The sequence below is a fragment of the Sarcophilus harrisii genome, chromosome 2 (genome assembly GCF_902635505.1).
Source record: "Sarcophilus harrisii chromosome 2, mSarHar1.11, whole genome shotgun sequence".
In the NCBI taxonomy this organism is placed as follows: Eukaryota; Metazoa; Chordata; class Mammalia; order Dasyuromorphia; family Dasyuridae; genus Sarcophilus; species Sarcophilus harrisii.
This window is the reverse complement of record NC_045427.1, coordinates 178,724,207-178,747,132: the sequence shown is the minus strand read 5'-3', so window position 1 is coordinate 178,747,132 and position 22,926 is coordinate 178,724,207. Positions and strand designations below refer to the sequence as shown.

Below are 22,926 nucleotides of genomic sequence, written 5' to 3'. Positions count from 1 at the left end.
GGGCTGCCACAAACATTTTGGCACATACAGGTCCCTTTCCCTTTAGTATCTCTTTGGGGTATAAGTCCAGTTCAGTTTTTCTTTCAAAAAACTGCAAGGATTACTAGAGAGAGGAAGAAGATCTTTATATACTTTATATTTCTCTAGGAATGGGGAAAAAAGTTCTGGGCAAAGAATATGGGAGTCACCTGCAGATTCACTAGACCCAAGAAGTGAATCTATTGAGAGTGTTGAGGTCAAGAGATAGTACTGCCAGCCAGAGTATTGGGTCACATTCTGAAGAAGCACATAGCAAATATTTGCATGCCAACTTGGCCTGAGAGGGGATTTTTCTAAAGTAAATCAGCTTTCTAGAAGGAGATTTTCTCAACTCTCTGCTTCCTTAAAAAAGGAAGAAGACTGCAAACAGAGAGCTAAATATCTAAAGCTACCTCTTAGGGATGTGGGTGCTCCAATGCTTAGCACATATCTGATATATAGTCTTTAATAAATATTTATTGACTAACTGGTAGTGGCAAGAGAACTAGACCTTGGCACACTATCCTCTACTCTTCAGCCTGATGAACGTAGTACAAATGTTGTGAAAAGGGGACTATTTCTTCAGTAGCCCCAAAAATATATCTGTTTTTTGCAGGCAGGAAAAATAACAAGGTAATAAAATTCTTGGGGATATAGTGAAAGGTTTCATAAGAGATGTTAAAGAGTTGATCTAGTAACAATTATATATTCAGTCCACTTTCAAAGGGAAGCTGATTGGGTATTTGAATTGCTGTATTTATTTCCATATTCCTTTCAATCATTTTTGTGTTATAGATTTTCTCTTGAATGAAATAAAGGTTGGCATTGTATTGTACCCTTGCTTTGGAGCTAGGAGAGCAAATTTGGGATAATCATAGATAAAAGCCAGCTGGAGTAATTCCTTGTTGGGGCAACAAATCAAAGATATTAAACCAATTCTAATGGGATAAGGACCCAAAATTTAACATGGACTGTGTGAATCCAGAGTGCTGGAGGTCCTTGAGCCATGGGTTACATAAAATAAAAGTGAAAATAATAACAAAAAGCATGTACTTATACTCAACATATGAATTGTTGCTGAAATTATCATTAAATTATAAAATTACAATAAATTAAATATCAATATATTAATTATAAGAAACAGATTTTTAATCTAGAAAACAATTATATGTTATGGTATGGAATATATAATAATGACTAGTTACCATTTATAGGTGCTACTATTATCTTTATTGTACACATAAGGAAAATAAGGAAGACAGAAATTAAATCACTTGCCCAAAGTCACATGGCTAAGTTAACTGTCTCAGGCAATATTTGAACTCAGATCTTCCTGACTGGCTCTATCTGTAGAGCCGGTCTCATGGACTCAAGTAAGATTTACTGATTATTTCAGAGGGAAATTTTAACTATCTTATCTCATACTTTTCCAATTTAAAATAGGAAGTATATTCTTTTTTTTTTTTTTTTCTGAGGCAATTGGGATTAAGTGACTTGCCCAGAGTCACACAGCTAGCAAGTATTAAGTGTCTGAAGCCACATTTGAACTCAGGTCCTAATAGGAAGAATATTTTGAATAATTTCATGACACAATCATACCTAGCCTGTCGTAGCCTAGACAATCATAGCCTAGACTACTGCTGTTGAAATGACAAATTTATTTTTTCCCTTCAATTCAACAAGTATTTATATTAAGGGGCTGACCAACTGCCTGGAACATAGGCAAAACTAGCCTGGAAGATAAATATAGATTGGACTAGAAATTTTCTAGTCCAGGAACATGCCAGGAACATGGGCAAGAGACCAGAAAAAACTCTTGACATTTAAATATATGTGCTGCAGAAAGAGGAAGAACAAATCTATAGTTTCATTTTATTAAATATTCTTTAAAAATAAAATATACATGGCAATAAATCTAATGAAATTTATTATGAAAGAGAATATCTAATTTTTAATTTCATATGATCACCTTTCACATATAACTAGTATTCTTGTGAATGCATATACAATATGCATAAACAAAATAATTACTAGACTACTCAAAGAAACATATTTTTAGTGACATGAGATATTTTTATAATTTATAAACAATACATTATAAGTATAGTATGTATATGTATATATATATATATATATATATGTAGATACACATACTTTGAAATATTAGTTGGATGTTAAAATTATAAGGGCATATCGTTATAATTTTCACATCCTGTACTGCCCTTCTAAGATCATGATACTGTATCAAGATTAATAAGGCATTAATTAATATATTTATTATCATTACTTTATTAATTAATCATTTTTCTCTTCCAAAAACCCTGGATTTATCTACTTTAAACACATTATTTTGAAAATTGGCCAACAATTATAACTGTGGCATAAAAGAAAGCTTAACTTTCAATATTTTGTAAAACAAAAGTAATTAAACTTAAAAAACATCTCTGTACTCAATGACCAACTGCTAAGACTCTTACCTTCTGAGTCATCAGTGCTACTCGATTTTTCTGATTTTCTGGTATCAGTGAATTCTGGAGAATGTGGAACATATCCATCAGGAGGTGGGCTTACTGTATATATTTTTTTCTTGGGTTGGATCTTGTTTTCATCATCTATAAAAGAAAGAGAAAATTTTGTATTATAAATTTAATTGGTTGCTTATTTCATCTGATTGTCATTACAAGGCATATTATGTCAGCCCGCAGGTTATTTTTATAATTAAAGTAATTTTATTTTACTGATTTACTGATTTAACAATGAATAAGTATTATAATTAAGGAATTTCATAATCCAAACATTTTGCTATAAAATGAAATTGTCTATTTATACATCTAGAAAAGTAGATTGATCAATAGTATTTTGTCTAAGATTTAAATAGAATTGTAACATATATGAAATGTTCACATGCCATTCAACACTGAATTCCAATGCTTAGCCACATCAATATTTAGAAAAGAAATGGTCTATAAATCCTTAAGAATTATATATGTATATTTTAATAAAATGTCTATTCTATATCTACCTATAGATCTGTTTACTGAGGCAATAAGAAGATATTTTCTATTCCTCCATTAAAGGGATACTTTCACACATCATGTGTATGCAGCTTTGTGGTCATATATTTAGTATGTATATTTCACTTGTGGCTCCAAAAAATGGCAGCCATACCCCAATAAAACTGTCTTAGCAAATGAGTTGATTTGGTAAGTTAGAGAGACGTCCCCTGGTATGATGGGTAGATAGGAAAGATTTGTTCCAATGGCCATCAAGGCTGCTGAACCAGGCATTGTGAAGCATTTAGAACCTGGTCAAACATTATCTTGTCAAGACCATCTGCTGTATCCCAGGTCATTAGCAGTAATCTTGACTTTTGTTTTGCCTCTACATTTTGGTGATTCTGGAGGAGAGGGGGCTGACAACTCTGCCCAATTCTGCCACACAAATTCATGTGAAAGTCCACATCATTCATACACCAACATCATGACATCATTGAAAACAAAAGATGAATAACAATGTATTTACAAGTTAAGCTCAGACAAGTTCTACTAAGGAAGGAAGTCTTCAGGTAAGGATACAGTGATAAAATATATGTCTTCAGCAGCTCTGCTTGGTTTGAACGACAAAGAATATCCTCCTCCTTCCAGGATAAATGGATCACCTTAAATTTCATCATTATACCAAGTGACTCAGTTTCTGATATTCAATACTCTCAAATTATGAGTAACATAGTTTTTAGAATAAACATCTGTGTTCTAATTCTTCATAAAATGGCAAACTATGTAGAACATACATGATAATTATTTCTTCTGATTAACAAATGTTATCACATATGCCTAAGAAATGAACCTTGAATTTGGATTATTTGGTATTTTTATACTTCCTAGAATAGATTTAAAATGTTACTTAGCATCATTTAACATAATAATTTTTTTAAAAAATTATTTTAATAATCACAAATAAATATAAAAATTATTTTATGCAATGACTTACAAGTACTATTCAGTTCAGAAGAAGTCAACTTTGTCTGTATTGCAAGAAAAACCTGCTTCCATGAAGCTAAAAGGACATTCAACCATATACGATACTGCTTTAAAAAGGAAAAACCAAGATCAAAACAGAATCAAAACATTTTCTATAAGCACTCACACACACATGCAAGCACACACACATACACATAGAACACAACTCATTTAGATATCTAAAATATATTCACATAAGGATTTTTTTTTTAAATGGCAGAAGTCTCCAGAGAAATTTACACAGAATGGAGAAAGCAACACATTAATTATGGCTGTTCGCTTTCTCTTTTGTATAGGAAATTTCTTTCTGATACGTGTTAACCAGTTTTACTTTTCTTTTTAAATTTTTGCAATTCTAGAGAAGTGATTGGTAGAAAAGGTGTTTTCTGTTACTTTAAATATAATCTATCCAAGCCAGAACTCATTATTCTTTCCTCCTCTAATCTTCCCCATTCCCAACTTTCCTCTTACTGTCAAATGCAAGGCCAAAATCTCCAATTCACCCAGATTCACCACTCAGTTGTCATCGACATGACTCACTCACACTCAATTCATGTAACTCAATTGTTATCATCTTGTCAATTCTATCTTCACAACATCTCTCCTATACAATCTCTTCTCCACTCACAGCCACCACTCTGGCAATGATGGAGGCACTCACTGATTTATAGCTGGGCTACTCCAATGACCTATTGGTTGATCTCCCTGACTTACCTTCATTACTTCCTCCTGGTTTCCCTAACTTGCTTTAAGAAGACTCAGTTTGTGAAATGAGCAGAAACAAGAGATCATGATATACTTCAACAATGATACTGTATGAGGATGTATTCTGATGGACAGAATCAGCTACAAGCAGTGTTATTTATTACTGGGCTTATATCCCAAAGAGATACTAAAGAAGGGAAAAGTACCTGTATGTGCCAAAATGTTTGTGGCAGCCCTGTTTGTAGTGGCTAGAAACTGGAAAATGAATGGATGCTCATTAATTGGAGAATAGTTGGGTAAATTGTGCTATATGAATGTTATGGAATAGTATTGTTCTGTAAGAAATGATCAGCAGGATTAATACAGAGAGGATTGGTGAGACTTACATGAACTGATGCTAAGTGAAATGAGCAGAACCAGGAGATCATTATACACTTCAAGAACAATACTGTATAAGGATGTATTCTGATGGAAGTGGATTTCTTCAACAAAAAGAAGATCTAACTCAGTTCCAATTGGTCAATGATGGACAGAAACAGCTACACCCAGAGAAGGAACACTGGGAAATGAGTGTGAACTATTTGCATTTTTGTTTTTCTTCCCAGATTATTTTTACCTTCTGAATCCAATTCTCCCTGTGCAATAAGAGAACTGTTCGGTTCTGCACGCATATATTATATCTAGGATATACTATAACATTTTTAACATGTGTAAGACTGATTGCCATCTAGGGGAGGAGGTGGAGGGAGGGAAGGGAAAAGTTGGAACAGAAGTGAGTGCAAGGGATAATGTTGTAAAAAATTACCCAGGCATATGTTCTGTCAATAAAAAGTTATACTAAAAAAAAAAAAAAAAAAAAAAAAAAAAAAAAAAAGCTCCCAGATGGTGAAGACTGTGTTTTTTTGCCTCTTTTTTTTTTTTTTTTTTGGGGGGGTTATCTATCATTTAGCACAGGATCTAACAGACAATAAGTGATTAATGAAAATGTGAAGTGACTAGATCACCGTCTCTACTTATTTTGAGATTTCTGAGTCTTTGTGCTTGGTTTAATAAGGGTTGGAGGGAGAACCAAAAGTGGGGGAGAGAATCTGACTCATTCCATGATTGTTATCAGCCTTGCCTATGAAGTACTGAACTCTGTGTGACCCACCTTGAGCATATGTGGAGGAAGAAAACTTGAAACTGCTGGGGCCCCTTGTAACTTTTCAAGGATATGAAAATGTTAAGAGAATGATATTTCCTGGAACATTTGGTATCTCTGCACCCCTGCTCCTTAGCCTTGGGAACATCCAGACATTATATCACGTTTCACACAAACCCCATTCCTTTATCTCCATTTACATTAAGAAATGTAGCTTTTGCTCCACTTCCTACTTCTGTAGTTCCCGTTTATACTATAGGATCCCCTCCCCTTAGTGGTTATAACCTATATAAATCCCATTCTCTTGTTTGGGGCTGTCTGATTTGGGTACTTCCCTGCAGTCACTGATTACATAAAGTCTCCATTTAAATCCTATTGGTCGTGTTCTCACATCTGTATTTAGGTATAACACCTAGATTCTAGGAAATGATGTCCTACACAAGGGGTCAAGAGCTTATATAAGGAACAAAGATGTATTTAAGCAACACTTATACATAACTTCACATTTTAATGTTGACATTAACAAAATCAAAATCAGTTAAGTTTAAGAAGGATGCATATTTTTCCTTCACTTATAATCACAAATCAGTACTTAACATAATCCTTACTATAGTAGAATCAAAGTGCTTTCCATCTTCTAATGATAAAACCTTTTTCCAGGGAGTAGACTTCATATACATATAGGAACTTTGGAGCAATTTAGTATCAAAAAACCCTTACAGATAAGTTTCTCCCTTACTTTGATCTTTTCTTTTTTTTATTATTATTAAAATGGCAAATAATTTATTTATTCTGTTTTGGTAGTTAAAGTAAGAGATTATTATAGGGTTTTCCTTTTCTTATCAATTCCAATGTCCTGCTATGTTTCCTTTTTCCTTTGCCTCACAGTAAAGCAGAATGAAAAAAGAAAAGAAACATATTACTACTGGTTTGAATAAAAACTCTATAATCTTCAGTTCCCACATCAATAGGTTTCCTAGCCAGCTAAGTAGCAAGTTTCATGAAATATTTAGATCCACAGTTCCTATCAAATATTTAGGTGCTAATCCTTTTACTAATTAATTTGTACTGACTGGTCCCTTAGGAACCATCACTCATAGGATCAAATACTTAAGTCTCTGAGAAAGACAACTTTCCTTAAAGGGCTGGGATTTAGAAAACCAAGCTAAAAGGGCATACATAACTTTTAATGATTCTAAAAAGAGCATGGTAGTATTTGAAAGGCAGCATAACAAAATGAATATAGAGCCTGGAAGATCTCTTCCTCTTAATTTCTCTTAAGACACTTAAAATCTAAGTGATCAGATAAGTTATTTAACATCTCTGAGTAGTCTTATTTTCCTGATGTTAAATAAGAATAACAACAGTAGCTATGTTAGGTAAAAAGGATAATAATGTACACAAAATCTTAACCAGTATTAAAGTGCTAAATAAATGAGTTACTATCATCATTATCCGCTTGTTATTCTTCTCAACATAGTTCAGTAGAGTTCAGACATAAATGTTTGTGAGATAAGGTACTATACTTCTATTTTTTAAATGTTTAATGTTCTGCAGATTGCCGTTCAGGTGGATAAAATTATCTTTCTGTAGCTGAATTAATGTATTAGATAGAATCTCTTACTTTTTTTTGGCTAAGGCAATCAGGGTTAAGTGACTTGCCCAGGGACACATAGCTAGGAAATGTTACATGTCTGAGGCCAGGTTTGAACTCAGGTCCTCCTGACTTCAGGGCTGGTGTTCTACCTACTGTGCCATCTAGCTGCCCCTAATTTCATTTTTAGTAGATTCATTGAAAGAATCTTTGAAACAGCTCCAGAGTTCTGACAGATGGGATAATGAAGATTTCAGGAACTATTTTGTTCCCACATAGCATCCATTTCTTCCACTAGATCTTTATATTTTAAATGCTTTTCACTCCATATAGTATAAAGATTTGGCATGGTATCATCTATTAAAAATGTTCTTAAATTTTTACAAATCAATGTAATATCCAGGTGATTTTATAATATTCTAGTTCCATTACCATTTATCTGTTAAAACTCTCAAGGATTTTTCAGTGTACATTTTTCATTTGTTTATTTAAAAAATGGAGAGTAAAGCAATTATTACTATATGATCATTACTGATAAATGAACAGTGATATTTATAGAGCAGAATAGATCAAGTTTCTTAATATTTTATTTTATAGAAAAAATTCAAGAACAAGTAATTATTACCATAAATTTTTTCTTTTTTGTACAAAGCCTAAAAGACTCTCTCTCTAGATTCATATACATATATGTATATAAATATATATGTTACTCAAATAATTTAAAACATATAAATACAATATTAATAAATAAATAATAAATAAATAAGCAAAATCTCTCTACATATAGTTCTAAATATGGAACCTAGTTTAATGTTAAAAGGAAAAAAAGTAGAAAGTTAATAATCTGGTTGATTATTTCAATTAAATTGTTAATCTATATTCACTTAATCCAAATAAGAGATTCTCATTTTTGAAGCACCTAGGTGGCATAGTGAATAGAGTGCCAGATCTGGAATTAGGAAGACTCTTCTTCCTGAGTTCAAATCTGGTCTCAGACACTTATTGGCACAAATCCTTACTTTCCTTCACATCCCCTCCCCTTCCCCTGTTATACTACTTTGGACATCGCCATCATGATCTAGAAACTGAAACCTCTTCATCCTGAAAGATCACTTTAGCCTAAAACTCATCTAATCAGTACTCTCTGTCCCTAGGAATGCTCTTACTGATTGGAGGTACCTATACTTCAGTTTCCTTTCTGTATGCTGTCTTTCCCACTAAAATCAAAGCTTGCCTTTTGTCTCTTTGTATCTAGAGTGCCTTGCACATAGAAGATACTTAATAAATGTTTATTGATTAAATTATCTCCCACAGTATGAAACAAATATACATTTATTCATATATCAGGGTAAAGACTACATACTTTGTTCTGTAAATAAGAATATCATTCAATGTGAAAAAATCTATTTAATCAAGATTTATATTTACCAGCAGAATAACATAGATTATCATGGGGACAATTGGAAAGTGCTTGTACAAAAAAATCTGAATGACAGACATAAATCTGAAGTTGACACTCAAACTTTTTAAATAGGGGGCCAGTTCACTGTCCCTCAGACAGTTGGCGGCCGGACTATAGTAAAAACAAAAACTTTGTTTTGTGGGCCTTTAAATAAAGAAACTTAATAGCCCTGGGTGAGGGGGATAATCGTCCTCAGCTGCCGCATCTGGCCGCGGGGCCCTAGTCTGAGGACCCCATACAGTATAGGACTTAGGGAAGGGGCAGAGCAAGGAGAGGAAGAGGAGACAGAGACAGAGAGACAGAGAAAAAGAGAAGAGAGGAAAAAAAGCATGCAGGGGAGGGTAAATTGACAAATTCTATCTTCCCTCCCCTCCCCCGCCCTTTCCTGAAGCTTTTAAACTTTGATTTTTAAAAGCACTGACATTAAGTTCTTATATTCTTTATTGTCATACTTTTCTAAAATAGGTTTTTACTGAAATCGTTTCTACATGGTCTAAATTTCCTCCATCTTTCCTCTTACTCTCTCAAAGAACCATCTCTTATAATTTTAAAAAGAAGACAAGAAAAACAAAACAATCAACATACTGAAAAAAAATGTAAGTGTATGTGATGTCTCATATCTGTGGACCCTTATTTCATGAAAGAAAGTGGTATCTTGAGAGGGAGATGTTTTCTTATATCTCCTTTTTGGGGCCAAACTTGATCTTCATAATAAATCTTAAAAAAAAAAAAAAAAGTAAATCTTTCTGCGCTTCTCTGTATTTATCACATTCATCATTTCTTATAGCATAATAATATTTAATTAATTCATGCGCTATTATTTGTTTAATTATTCTCCAACCAATGAGTATTTACTTTGTTTCCAAGGTGGTAAATATGAAATTACATGACTGTCTTCTGATTTATTAATCAATCCCTCCTTGAGGGATATCTCTGGGAAGTAATTCCTTGAGCAGAATCTCTGGGTCAATAGATATGGTTAGTTACTTTGCCTAATTCCAAATTGTTTTTCAAAATGGTTGCACTAATTCACAGCTCTACCAACAGTATAATTGTGTTCTAATATTTTCACAACTCCTTAAACACTGACTATTCCTATCTTTTGTCATCTTTGGAAATTTCCTGGTTGAGGTGAAAAATCAGTTGTTCTGATTTATATTTCTCTTATTGCTAGTGATTTAGACCATTCTTTCACATTATTGGTAATAGTTTGCATTTTTTTTTTAGTACAATTTGTTCCCATCCTTTTATATGAACCTATTAGGGAATAGCTCTAAGTCTTAAAAATCTGTTAGTTACATATATCCTATATACCAAACCTTTATCTCAGAAATTTGATATAAGACTTTTTCCCAATTGAATCATTCCCTTATCCTTACTGTATTGGTTTTGTTTGTGAAGATATCTTTCAGTTTCACGTAATGAAACCTGTGTTTTATTTTGTCTATAATTTCAAAAAGTATAATTTTTAAAAAATTCTTTTAGTATCTTTATGATATGATTTTTAATATAAAGGCTGCATGTCTATTGAGAACTTGTTGTAGAATATAGCATAAAGTGTTGGTCAAACTTCTGCCAGACTGCTTTCAAGTTATTGAGTTTATTCAAGTTTTGAGTTATTATTTACATTGAGTTATTGAGTTTCACTGTTTCTGATTTTTCCTAGTCTAGTCTATTCCAATATAGTTTCTTATGATTCATTTTTGTACTTAACTTCTCTGGGATTCAATTTCTTTCTCATGTAAAATGAGTAGGTTGAATTAGATGATTTCTTCTAGCTCTAAATCTATGCTGTTATTATCTCATGATCACTTAGTTTGAAAAGACAATCCTTGACTTCAAGAAGCTTAAATTCTAATACGGGAAGAGGATACATTAAAAGGAAATTGAAAAGCACAAGGTGGAAGTAGGATACATGTGTTTAAAATATATGTACTGATAGAATAACTCATAGTGGTTGTTATCTGCACATTTTAGTTTAGAAAACAATTCTTTATCACCTTGTTCCCTCTTCTCTCTCCCCACCATGGACTGTTATGCTGAACTCTTTTAAGAAGCTCCACAAGGGGCAGCTAGGTGGTACAGTGGATAGAGCACCAGCCCTGAAGTCAGGAAGACCTACAATTCAAATCTGGTCTCAGACAATTAGCACTTCCTAGCTGTGGGACCCTGGGCAAGTCACTTAATTGCGTCACCAAAAAAAGCCAACCAAACAAACAAAAAACCTAGAAGCTCCATAGAATTCTGCAGTTTGAGATAATCAAGACGATATCATATACAAACAAGAATGAAGATCCAGAGAAATTCACCATGTATAGGAATCCCTCTTTCTCTGAAATTCTCTACATAAACTAATACATATGAATTTAAATGTACAAAGATATCTCATGGTTGATTTCAAATGGAAGTTAAAAGCTTAAAAAAAACTGTAACCAGATTATAAATTATTTCACACATAAAACTGTCTGGAGCAGGGCTTCGTAAACTATCCATTTGCAAACCCTTTTTCTCCAGTAAATTTTTTACATGTATATAGTTATATAACTATGTGGTCATATATATATATATATATATATATATATATGTATATATACTGTGTATATAGTTACAAAAAAGATACAAATCAAACATTTATTGATAATAAATTATAAAGAAATTTGTTTTAAAACAACTGTTATACATATAATTTTACTACTTATTAAAGATGAAAGCAAATTTGCACACTAATGAGATGGATATGTCTATTTTTACACAAAGAATAAAATCTTGGCAGAATATTTGATACTTCTTACTACTGCCAAATTTTCATGACCCCCACATTAAACACAACTGTTTAAGAAGCTTTACTCTAGAGCAAATTTGATGTTACTGAACATACCTCTATTATTTTTATCTAGATTTTTATATAAATTGACCTTAAAATATTTCACCATTAAAAGTTTTTTTTTCTTTATAAAGTCAATAACTTCAGTTAAGAAAACATGTATAAATTAAGTACAAATCAGGAAAGATCAGATAGATGCTTCTTAATAATTAAATGGTAAGGGGGAAGCTAGGTGACGCAGTAGTTAGAGCACCAGCCTTGAAGTGAGGAGGATCTAAATTCAAATGTGACCATAGACAAATGTCTAGACACTAACACTTCCTAGTTGTGTGACCCTGGACAAGTCACTTAACCCCATTCATTGCCTCAGCAAAAAAAAAAAATAATAATAATAATAAAATGGTAAAAGAAAAAAAATATCTGAAGATAAAACATTGTCTGCATATAACAATACCTGCTGAAGCCTGGTCTTTACTTGGTTCTAGTTCTGGTTTTGAGGAAGAAGTCTCTGTTGTAGCTTGAAGTTGCTGATTTGAAACAGATGGATATAGTCTCTTCAGCACTTTTTCAACGAACACTAGAAATGATAATAAATTTAAAAAATTATTGTCCAGATTATGTCTTTTAAAAATAATAATTCATATTTTAAAGAATTGCAGATGAAATGTTTTCATATTTTCCCTATATAGGTTTCTTCCTGTCCTTTTATCCTATATTTAATCAATTTTCCTCCCTTTATGGTCCTGTTTCTTAATGATTCTTTTAGTTGAAATGTAGCAAGCCAATTATTAACTAAAATTTTTCTGAATTTATGGATTTGGTATAGTTTAGTGCTAACTAAATGCTACTTTGGGAAAGCACATGTCTGAGCACTAGCTCATAAAGACAACAGGATTTCAAGATTATATCAAAGACTAGTGACTTTTTATTTTAGCTCTCATGACTTCAAAAAAATATCTGCATACACACTTTTATTCAGAGGGCAGGAGAAAATAAAAAGTCAGGATGAAAAGGGCAGTGCATCCAGTTCCTAATAATACTAGTCAAGTTTGCCCTCGGACATCTTCCCAATGTTAATATAAACTAATTTAATAAAACTATAATTAAGGGAAAATTCCAGAATAAGATAGTCTTAACAAATATGTTGAGATTTTAAAAAAATCTTGTTTTAGTTTACTTCCTCAACTGAAAGGAGAAAATATTGTCAAAAATGAATGGATTTTTTCACTTTAAGTGGTTTAATGATCAAGTACTAATTTTGAAGGGCTTTTTGCAAGATTACATCAAAGAATTTGCAATTACATCAAAGAATAAAGAACAATCCTGCACAAGATAAACTTGAAATCTAGTTAGAAATATAGGATATGCAAACAAACAATGTAAATCCACTTAAAAAGCAGCACCAGAATAAATGGTTACATGGCAAGTATACTAACTACAATTTATTAATTTTTTTTCATTAAATATATGAATTCAATTCAATTTAATAAACATTTATTAAGCACTTACTATGCACTGGGCACTATGTTAAGCACTGAGGATACAAATAAGAAAAAGAAAGTCTATGCCCTATCTATCCAGAATCTGCACAAGGATGGGGGTATTCTGGTATTTCATGTTGGAGATGACAATCTTTGGTAAAACAGTAGCTCAAGGAAACCCTGAATCCAAGACCTTTTTGTCAGTAGGTAAGCCTTTTGGAGATATGGATGGTCATTGAATTAATCAGAATTTTTCAATTATTTTTCTTTACAATGTTGCAGACCTTGAATAAATTGTTCTCCTACTTCTATTCACATTACTTGAAAAGTCAATACCAAGATTTATAAAAATGTCTCTTTAATAATTTCTCCTAGCGAAATGATATTCTATTCATATTCATATACACCAATTTGTTTAGCCATGGCGAAAATGCAACATACCAAATATGGTTTCTAGCAATACTATATTAAAAGTTCAGATGAGGATTTTTACCATGAAATTAGAATTTTATAAATTTTTATTTTTTATCATGTCTTTTCTCCTATTGATTTTTCTATGTTTCACACAAATAACAGGCCTTTCAAGTAAAAGTAGAATTAAGATTCAAAATTGGAACTCATAGTAATGACTTTACAAAACCAAATCAGATATTGCCCCTCCCCCCCACAGAAAGTGACAAAATAAGTTTTCCAGAATCCATATACAATAACTGTAGCTCTCTTTACACTTCAGTGTTTTAAAGAAATTTTGACTATGCTTATCCATTTTTATGATACCACTATTACCATTAGTACATTATTAATAGTAAGCTATTGTGTTATGGTAATTTCAAGGTTAATTGAATTTCTTGCATCATTTTTTTGAGGGAAATTCAGTTTATTTTTAACATACATAGTCTATTTAACCAAACCTTGATTAACCAAAAGAGCCTATTCTGTAACAATAGCCAACAGATTAACTATATGAGCAAGTGAAGTTGAAACTAAACAATTAAAGGTCAAGGGAACCCATATTTTAAAACTTGTTTTTGCTTGGGAGAAGAAAAAAATAAAACACAAGGAAAAGAAGGGTTAGGAAAATTTTTAAACAGGCAAATTGAAGAGGCATGATGTTTCTTATTATGTTTTCCCAAAATGCTAAGTCTTCTACCTCTCTTCTTTTTCTCTTTTGGTATTAGTAAAGGATATTCCCTTCAAGATTCCTTAGGTTTTAGTGAAGGATTTTGAAAACATATGCTAGAACAACTATTTTGGTTAAATCGATGATAAACCTTTGCAGGAAGCTTGGTGCTGACCTTCATGGAGTTTCTTCATTGAAATCATAAGTCCAGTTTCTGCTCCTTAATAGTGTATCAATACAGTCATTAAATATTTTAATGTAAATACCAATGTCCTATACAGTTAATTTCAGTCTTAAAGATATTTTTGTTAGTAAAAACATAACCTTTTCAACACAGATTTAAGACCAACAAAATATTGTTTTAGATAAAAAAGAAAGGCTTGTGAATACAGAAAGTTCCACATAGTAAAGATCTTTTTCCTTAGAAATTATACACTTAAAATGAGGAGCAATTTGACTGAGACACAATCTAATAGTAAATATGTCAAATTCTTTTAAAAGGCTATGCAAAATATATGAAACCATATGAAACATCTATTCAAAAGTTTTTCATAATGACTATAGATGTGTTGAATTTTATATAAAGATTTTGCCATAAGTCAAAATCTATTTATAATTTTTATATGATTCAAGTACACCAATTAAGTGACTATCAAGAAGGTCCTATTTATTTGCCTAATCTTTTCTGAATTTTTGATTATTAAACAAAAATATTTTTAAAAATATCTATCAATACAGTCATATTAATGGTATATTAATAATCTCATAATTGTATTTTATAATAATTCTTGAGATAATGGATATTCTTTCAGAATCCTTGAATCTTGTTTAATCTAAAATTATGATAAAATCATATCATTTATATGCTATAAAAAAGGAAATTACATTTAATAGCAAATCAAATTGTTATACTGCATAATTCCCAATACCCTGAAAACTGGAAGAGATCATTAAAAAAAAGCAAAAATAGTTCTCACAAGAATCTACCTAATGTATATGAATAATATTAAAAAAAATAAGAATGTTTTTAATTAGTAGGCAAATTTAATTTAAGTAAATCAACTTAAATCACTAGTCTAAGAAAATTTTTGTTCTACAAATCACATTCTTAATATCAAGATTTATCTTTTTCATATCTAAAAAGTACAAACTATAAAAGTTTTAAAGCAGAAATTTAATTGGATGCATTTCTAGATTAACTTCATGGCTTTATTTATGTGAAATCACTCAGAAGTGAACTCTTAATAAATCAAAAGGATAATTATAGAAATTTCTGACACCCCAAATTAAGAAAATAAGCATTCAAACCAGCAAATTCTTAAATAGCTTAATTTACCCAAATCAATTCCACATATCCTATGTTCTCCAGCAACACGTAGTGATTTTTAATGTACACATACATATATACATATGCAAGTTACTGAATTTTTAAGTTAAAATTAATTTGAAACATTTTAGCTTATTTCATCAGGTCCAAAAGAGAAATAAACTAGATTAATTATCATTAGTGCCCATAATAGGTAACAGAGACTAGCCTTCTGACACCCACAAACATCTGGAGTAACTCCAAAACCAACAGTAACCCATAAAATTTCTTTTTGGCAGGAAGGAGCAAGCCCTAAGAAGCAAACAATAAAAACAGCTAAAAATCAATGACCTTAACATTACAATTGCTATGTTGTGGGGGTAGTTAGTTCACTGACCAGAGAGAGAGAACAATTTAACTAAATGACCTTTATGTAGCTTTTTAAATTTTACAAAGCCCCAACAATTATTATCTCATTTAAGTTTCAAAACAATCCTTTGATACAGATACTACAAGTATCATTCTTCCTATTTTATATCTATGAAAACTGGAGCCCAGTTTTCAGAGACTAACCGTTGCTGTGAGGTAAAATTTGAACCCAGATCTTCCTAACTCCATTTATATCATGGAGTAACTCATAAAAAGAAGCCTAGCTGGCTGCCAGTTTTTGAAAGGCCTGTTATTTGTGTGAAACATAGAAAAAGCAATAGGAGAAAAGACATGATAAAAAATAAACTGAAAATAAGTGGGAAGAGGACAGCAGTGATTACTCATCTTTATATCACCAGAGCTATTAGTATATTGGACATTCATAATAAATATTTGTTGAGTAAAAAAATAAAGCATTGGCAATCACAGATATTAAGAGGCAAGCAACAGATGCTCTAACAGCAAAGAAGGAAATCAACAACAGAAAGGGAAGACAAAATAACTGTAGCCTGGGGAAGCAAACAACTAACTACACTTCAATAGTTCCAGAAAGTATAGTCATTAATAGGTACCTCTACTCATGTGGCAGGTATGAATATCCAGGGGCAAAAATTGTCACCTACACAGGGCACATAACATCACTACATGCAGGGGAAAAAGAGGCAGAAGACTTGTGTCATATACTAGCTACTTCTGTGTTATAGTCAAGTGAGTCAATAAGCACAAATTGGCTATATGCCAGACAGGGGATACAAAAGATACCCAAGTCCCTGCTTTTGAGCTCACAATCTAATGAGTGAGATAATATGCAAACAACTATGTACAAGTAAGTTATATATAGTAGGGTTTTTTAAACTTCTTCCACTTGTGATCTCCTTTCACCTAAGAAATTTTTATGTGACCCTAGATGTACAGGTATTTAAATTATATACAAATCAAGCATTTACTGATAATAAATCATAATTTTGTGACCACGGCATTCAGTTGTGAGCTCCCTTATGGGGTTGTGATCCATAGTTTAAAAAGCTGGGATAGGATAAATAGGGAATAATAAAGGGAAAGTATTCGAAAAAAGGAGGATCCAGACAGGCTTTCTATATTAGGTAGGAATTTAGCTAGGACTTGGAAGCTAGGAGGTAAGTTGAAAAAAGATAACATTCTAAATATGAAGGCACTCCAGTGAAAATGCCCCAAACTAAGAGATGGCATGTCTTGTTCAAGGCCGATGTCACTGGAATGAAGAAGGGGTGTGTGTGTGTGTGTGTGTGTGTTGTGAAATCTAAGACTAGAAAGATATGTAGGGGTGGCAGGTTACGAATAACGTTGAATGTCAGCATATGTTGTATTTGATCCCGGAGATGATAGAGATCCCCTGAAGTTTACTGTGAAAGGAATTGGGGGTGGGGCGATGTGGTTGAGCTTTGTGGCTGGGTAGGAATAGGGAGAGATTTGTAGCAGGCAGACCGACCAGCAGACTACTTCAGTAGGCCAGATGTGAGGTAAAGAGGGTTTGTATGAGAATGACAGTAGAATCAGAGGAGACTTAAGGGACGTATTCAAGAGATATTGCAAAGGTGAAATTGACAGGCCTAGATATGACGGGGGGAGTGAGAAAGTGAGGTGTTGAGAGCTTGGAATTCTAGAAGTATGGGGAAGTTAACAAAGGTAGAATTTTTTTGGGAGAAAAGACAATTAATTTAGTGGGGTTTTTTTGTTTTTGCATATTGTGCTTAAGATGTCTACCAGACATTCAGGTCAAGATATCTAGCAGAAAATTGGAACTGTGAGTCTGGAGGTCAACAGACCTGTTAAGATTGTGTAGGGAGATTTGAAAAATCATCATTACAGAAATGATAATTGAATCCATGGGAACCGAGGAGATCACCAAGTCAAATAGTACAGAGAGAAAAGGACCCAGGATAGAAGCTTGTGGGACACCTTGGATTAATTAGTATGACCTGGATGGCAATTCACCAAATGAAGAAATACTGAGGAGCAGTCACATAAGAAAGAAGGGAACCAAGAGAGAGTAATGTTATAAAAACCTAGAGAGACAAGAGTATCAGCAATCAGCAAATATCTGTCAAGAACTGCAGAGAAATCAAAGGAGGATAAGGCAGATTAAAAACTGCACAAAATAATGTGATAATTTACAATATAATATTCATAAGGAATCATCCTGAGTTTCTAAAAAAAAGTTACATCGTTTATTATATTCTGCTTAAAGAAGCTAAGGAAACAATCTTTTTGGAAAAGTTTCTCTCTGAAAAATAATTAAAATAAAGTTCTACTTTAGTAAAGTTCTGCTTTTAGGATTAAAGGTACAGCTACTTGGATAAACCAATGCTTATAAAAAGCCTAATTCCCAGATGTCAGTTAGCTTAAGGTTTTGCTCAAGTTACACTTAGAAAATCTTTTTTTGTTTGTTTGTTTTTGTTTTATCCCATGTAGGTTCTTAATTTAAAACAAATGAATTCAAAAGACTTAAATTTTCCATGATTATAAAAGTATATACATCATCATGAGAGGCACCTAGGGCAGAGTGGAAAGAAAAAGATTCTATAAAATAAAAAGGATTTAGGTTCAAATCCTGAAGCTGATGCTTATTAGCTGTGTGAAATCATGCAAGTCATATAACTTCCCTGGGGATCATCTGCTCATCTAGCAAAAATGAAGAGACTGGATTAGATTACCAACAACCATGGAATTGACTCTGACTCCTCCTTATTTCTATTCCCTTCTAGTCTTTTCTGAATTACATTTTCCCATTTACAGGCTGTATTCTTAGATATTCCTTGTTTATTGCATAGTTTAGTGCTCATTAAAGGTAGAATATGGACTACTAGATTTGACCTCTTTTACATTTTTATGTTAGTAAACTTAGGGATTTTACCCTATCCTCTCTTTCTTTTAATGTTGATAACTTCTGCCCTATCTCCTTCCTAGAAGAAAATAGTTAAATTATTCATTCTGTAGCTCAAACAATCTTTATCAAAATCACTTGCCATTCTTCAGAATCAGATTCAACAAACATTTATTAAATGCTTACCATGTATGAAGTATTATGCTAAATGGTAAAAATACAAAGAGAAAGGCACAAGACAATGCCTGCCCTTACAGAATTCACAATACAATGGGGGCGATAAAGCTGCAAACAGGCTAAGGAAGGCCTATTACAATTAGAAATAAAAACAATTTTAATATTAATTTTTAAAAATTCCAAGTTCCAAATTCTCTCCTTCTTTCCCTTTCCCCCTCCCTGAGACAGTAACCAATTTAATATAGGAATATACATGGCTAGTTGGTTCACTGTAAAACATGATAAATTCATGAAGCTGGGAAAGGAAATGATCTGAGGAAGTATGAATTTCTGAGTTGATTTCATCTTACAAAATGATGCATTTTGGAGATCACTAAGTCCAGAAAAGGAGACAGGTAGCAAGTGATGAGAATTTTGAGTGCCCTCCTTAAATGGTGGGGGATCAAGAAGGAGCTCCGAGATGTTCACTTTCCACCCTTTCCAACCAGAAACAGGGAGGGGTCTCAGAAGCAGGTGTACTTACATAGCGTGAATTTCAAGTTGATTTCATCTTGCAAAATGTTGAATTTTTAGAGATCACAAAATCTGGAAAAATTGATAACTGGGAAATGGTGAGAATTCCCTGGGTGTCTCAATGATAGAAGATCTTTTACAATGTCCATCCTCTACATTCTCCAATCAAAGGAAGGGAAAGATCCTAAAGACAGGGAGTCTAAAACTTCTAAAACTCCTAAAACTAGTGTAACTTATTTTTAGGTCTATATATTTCCTGCAGATTCTAACCGCCTGGTTGGAGGCATTTGCAATACAATCCTAGGAAGAGAAATGCTTGCTTAGCAAATATAGTTTCCTATTGTGTTTCCTCAGGGGGAAAAAACAATTAAGAAGCCCATTTCTCTCTTTTTTTTTTTTTTAACTTTTGCTCTTTCTTTATTTTTCTTTTTTCTTTTTTTTTTATTATAGCCTTTTATTTACAGGATATATGCATGGGTAACTTTACAGCATTAACAATTGCCAAACCTCTTGTTCCTCTTATCCCCCACCCCCTCCCCCAGATGGCAGGATGACCAGTAGATGTTAAGTACATTAAAATATAAATTAGATACACAATAAGTATACATGACAAAAACGTTATTTTGCTGTACAAAAAGAATCAGACTCTGAAATATTGTACAATTAGCTTGTGAAGGAAATAAAAAATGCAGGTGGGCATAAATATAGGGATTGGGAATTCAATGTAATGGTTTTTAGTCATCACCCAGAGTTCTTTCTCTGGGCATAGCTGGTTCAGTTCATTACTGCTCCGTTGGAAATGATGTGGTTGATGTCATTGCTGAGGATGGCCAGGTCCATCAGAACTGTTCATCATATAGTATTGTTGTTGAAGTATATAATGATCTCCTGGTCCTGATCATTTCACTCATTATCAGTTCGTGTAAGTCTCTCCAGGCCTTTCTGAAATCATCCTGTTGGTCATTTCTTACAGAACAGTAATATTCCATAATATTCATATACCACAATTTATTCAGCCATTCTCCAATTGATGGACGTCCATTCAGTTTCCAGTTTCTAGCTACTACAAAAAGGACTGCCACAAACATTCGTGCACATACAGGTCCCTTTCCCAAGAAGCCCATTTCTCACCAAATACATAAAACTTCCTTCTCCTATCCCCATAACATGGAAATTCTTTGAGTCTTTTAATTTTATCTGCTAAACTAGAACATACCATTCTTCTCTCTCCTCCACCAACATTTCAGTCCCTTCCCTCTACTGCTCTTATCCTAGTCTCTTGGTCTACTTACTGAGAAAAGAAAAAAACAACTACTATCACTTCTCTGTTCCCCTCTCTCTCTTTCCTTCTCTCAATAATCAAAGGATTTCTCATTCAGTTAAACTTTATGGATATCAATTTACTTTAAGGGGAACACAAGATTTTATACTTCTTTTTCCTTTTTCTGACTCCTTATAATAATCCTTTGTATTCTAATCTCTCTTTGGGGAATTGATTATGAAAACCACAATCAAAACCAAAACCAACTAATATTATAAGCAGCAGGAAGAACGAAACCAAGTAACACAAAACCATATAGAGTCGCACAAGATTATGTAGTAATTATTAAAAGGAAAGCTTGAACTTTGATATGCCAACAAGCAAAAGACCTTGGAAGTAATTTACGTAATATTGGACTTAATCATTTCAGAAAAATAAACATGTTCTTTTATTATGAATTATTATATTCAATTTTATAAGAGAAATTAATTAAAATATTTACTTATGCAATATTATACAATATTTATGCAAACATCAAATAGCTATAAACTATAGAAATCTCTATTAAGACAACTTAGTTTCCACTTCATATCTAGCACAGTAGTAAAAATAAAAAAAAGATGAAAATGGCAGTTGTTGGAGAACATATTATCACAGATCTAGAGTTGGATGAAACCTTGGAGACCATCTAGTCTAGTCTCTAAATGTGTACCCAGACTCAAGAAGGATTAAGTGATTTACTCAAGTAAGTATGTGTGTATATGTGTATGTGTACATACATGTATTTATCTGCCAGACATTCTGTCTATTGTGCTACCTGACTGACCATATATGTGAATGTATGTGTGCATGTATATATGCATCTATATCTATATATATGTGTGTATCTTTCACTCTTTCTCTACAAACACACATATCTAATTCTCCACAATATAAACATCACCTCTTTGCAGGTTTCATCATTGGTCTTCTGAAATTATGAAGTCATTATACTTGCAATTTTTTATAACTTTCGTGATTGATTTTACAATATTGCTATTATTTTAAAATAAATTTAAACTAAAATTTTCTGCTTCTTACATCAGCACAGTATTCAATGAATTCTTCTCCTAGTTCCACCTCCCTGAGAGTCATCCCATATGATAAGTAGCATTTTAGAGAGCAAAAAGGAAAAAAGGTCAATACAACTTATTGAAAAATTGAAAACATTTGAAAATACATGCAATGTTCAACCTCTTTACAAAGGCATAGGTTGGGATTATCTTCTCATATCTCTTAATTTGAGTACCACTTGATCTTTATAAGGACATTACATTTACTTTTTTGTGTCTTGCTCCTTCCATGTATGTACATAATTTCAGTTATTATATATATTTTTCTTGACTCTTCTTACTTCATTATCCATCAGTTCATAAAAGTCTTTCCATGATTCTCTGTATATATCACACATCATTTCTCATAGCACAGTAATATTACATTAATTTATAACAATTTGTTCAGCCTTTCCTTAATTGATGGGCATCTACTTTATTTTTTGCTTAACTTCCTCTGTTCTTCAGATCTCTGTCCTGGTACCAGCAGTCCTCAGAACTTTGTAGCCCAGGGGCATCTGAGTTGTAGGCCCTAACAGACTATTGCTCCACAAGGGCTATAGCAAAACTGACTATTGAGCCCTAGGCAAATTTCGACATTCTGGAGCTGGGGTCTCCATAATAATGAAAAAAGGGAGAGGGGACTAAAGGATTGAGTGTGTCCTTAGATCAGCTAGTGCAGTAGGGAAGGTGTACTGAGAGCTAAGTAGGTCAATGAATGTTAATTTCTAGGTGGTTTTTTAAAATCTTCTTTTGGATTCTGGGTGTTATAAATCATGTAGCAATTGAAGTTTTATTTTTATTGCAAAATTTTTGTTTTGGAGAGGTTTGAAAAGGTCATGGAGATTGGGGGAAATGCCTCATTCACCATCTTCTTGCTCACATGATCCAGAAGTCAGAGTAATATATATTTTAAATTATT

The 22,926-nt window shown here is 32.6% G+C and overlaps 1 protein-coding gene across 2 annotated transcripts in view; it reads right to left on the bottom strand.

The window, feature by feature from the left end:
• The window catches only part of ERICH1 (glutamate rich 1), an 84,147-nt gene that overhangs the window by 48,777 nt on the left and 12,444 nt on the right, over nt 1-22,926 (bottom strand). For both annotated transcript variants that reach the window (XM_012539911.3, XM_031951152.1), the window contains exons 2-3: nt 12,218-12,340; nt 2,496-2,630 (exon numbers count right to left, since the gene is read on the bottom strand). In XM_012539911.3, coding sequence (XP_012395365.1) covers nt 2,496-2,630; nt 12,218-12,340 — 258 coding nt within the window. The remainder of the gene's footprint in view (nt 1-2,495; nt 2,631-12,217; nt 12,341-22,926) is intronic.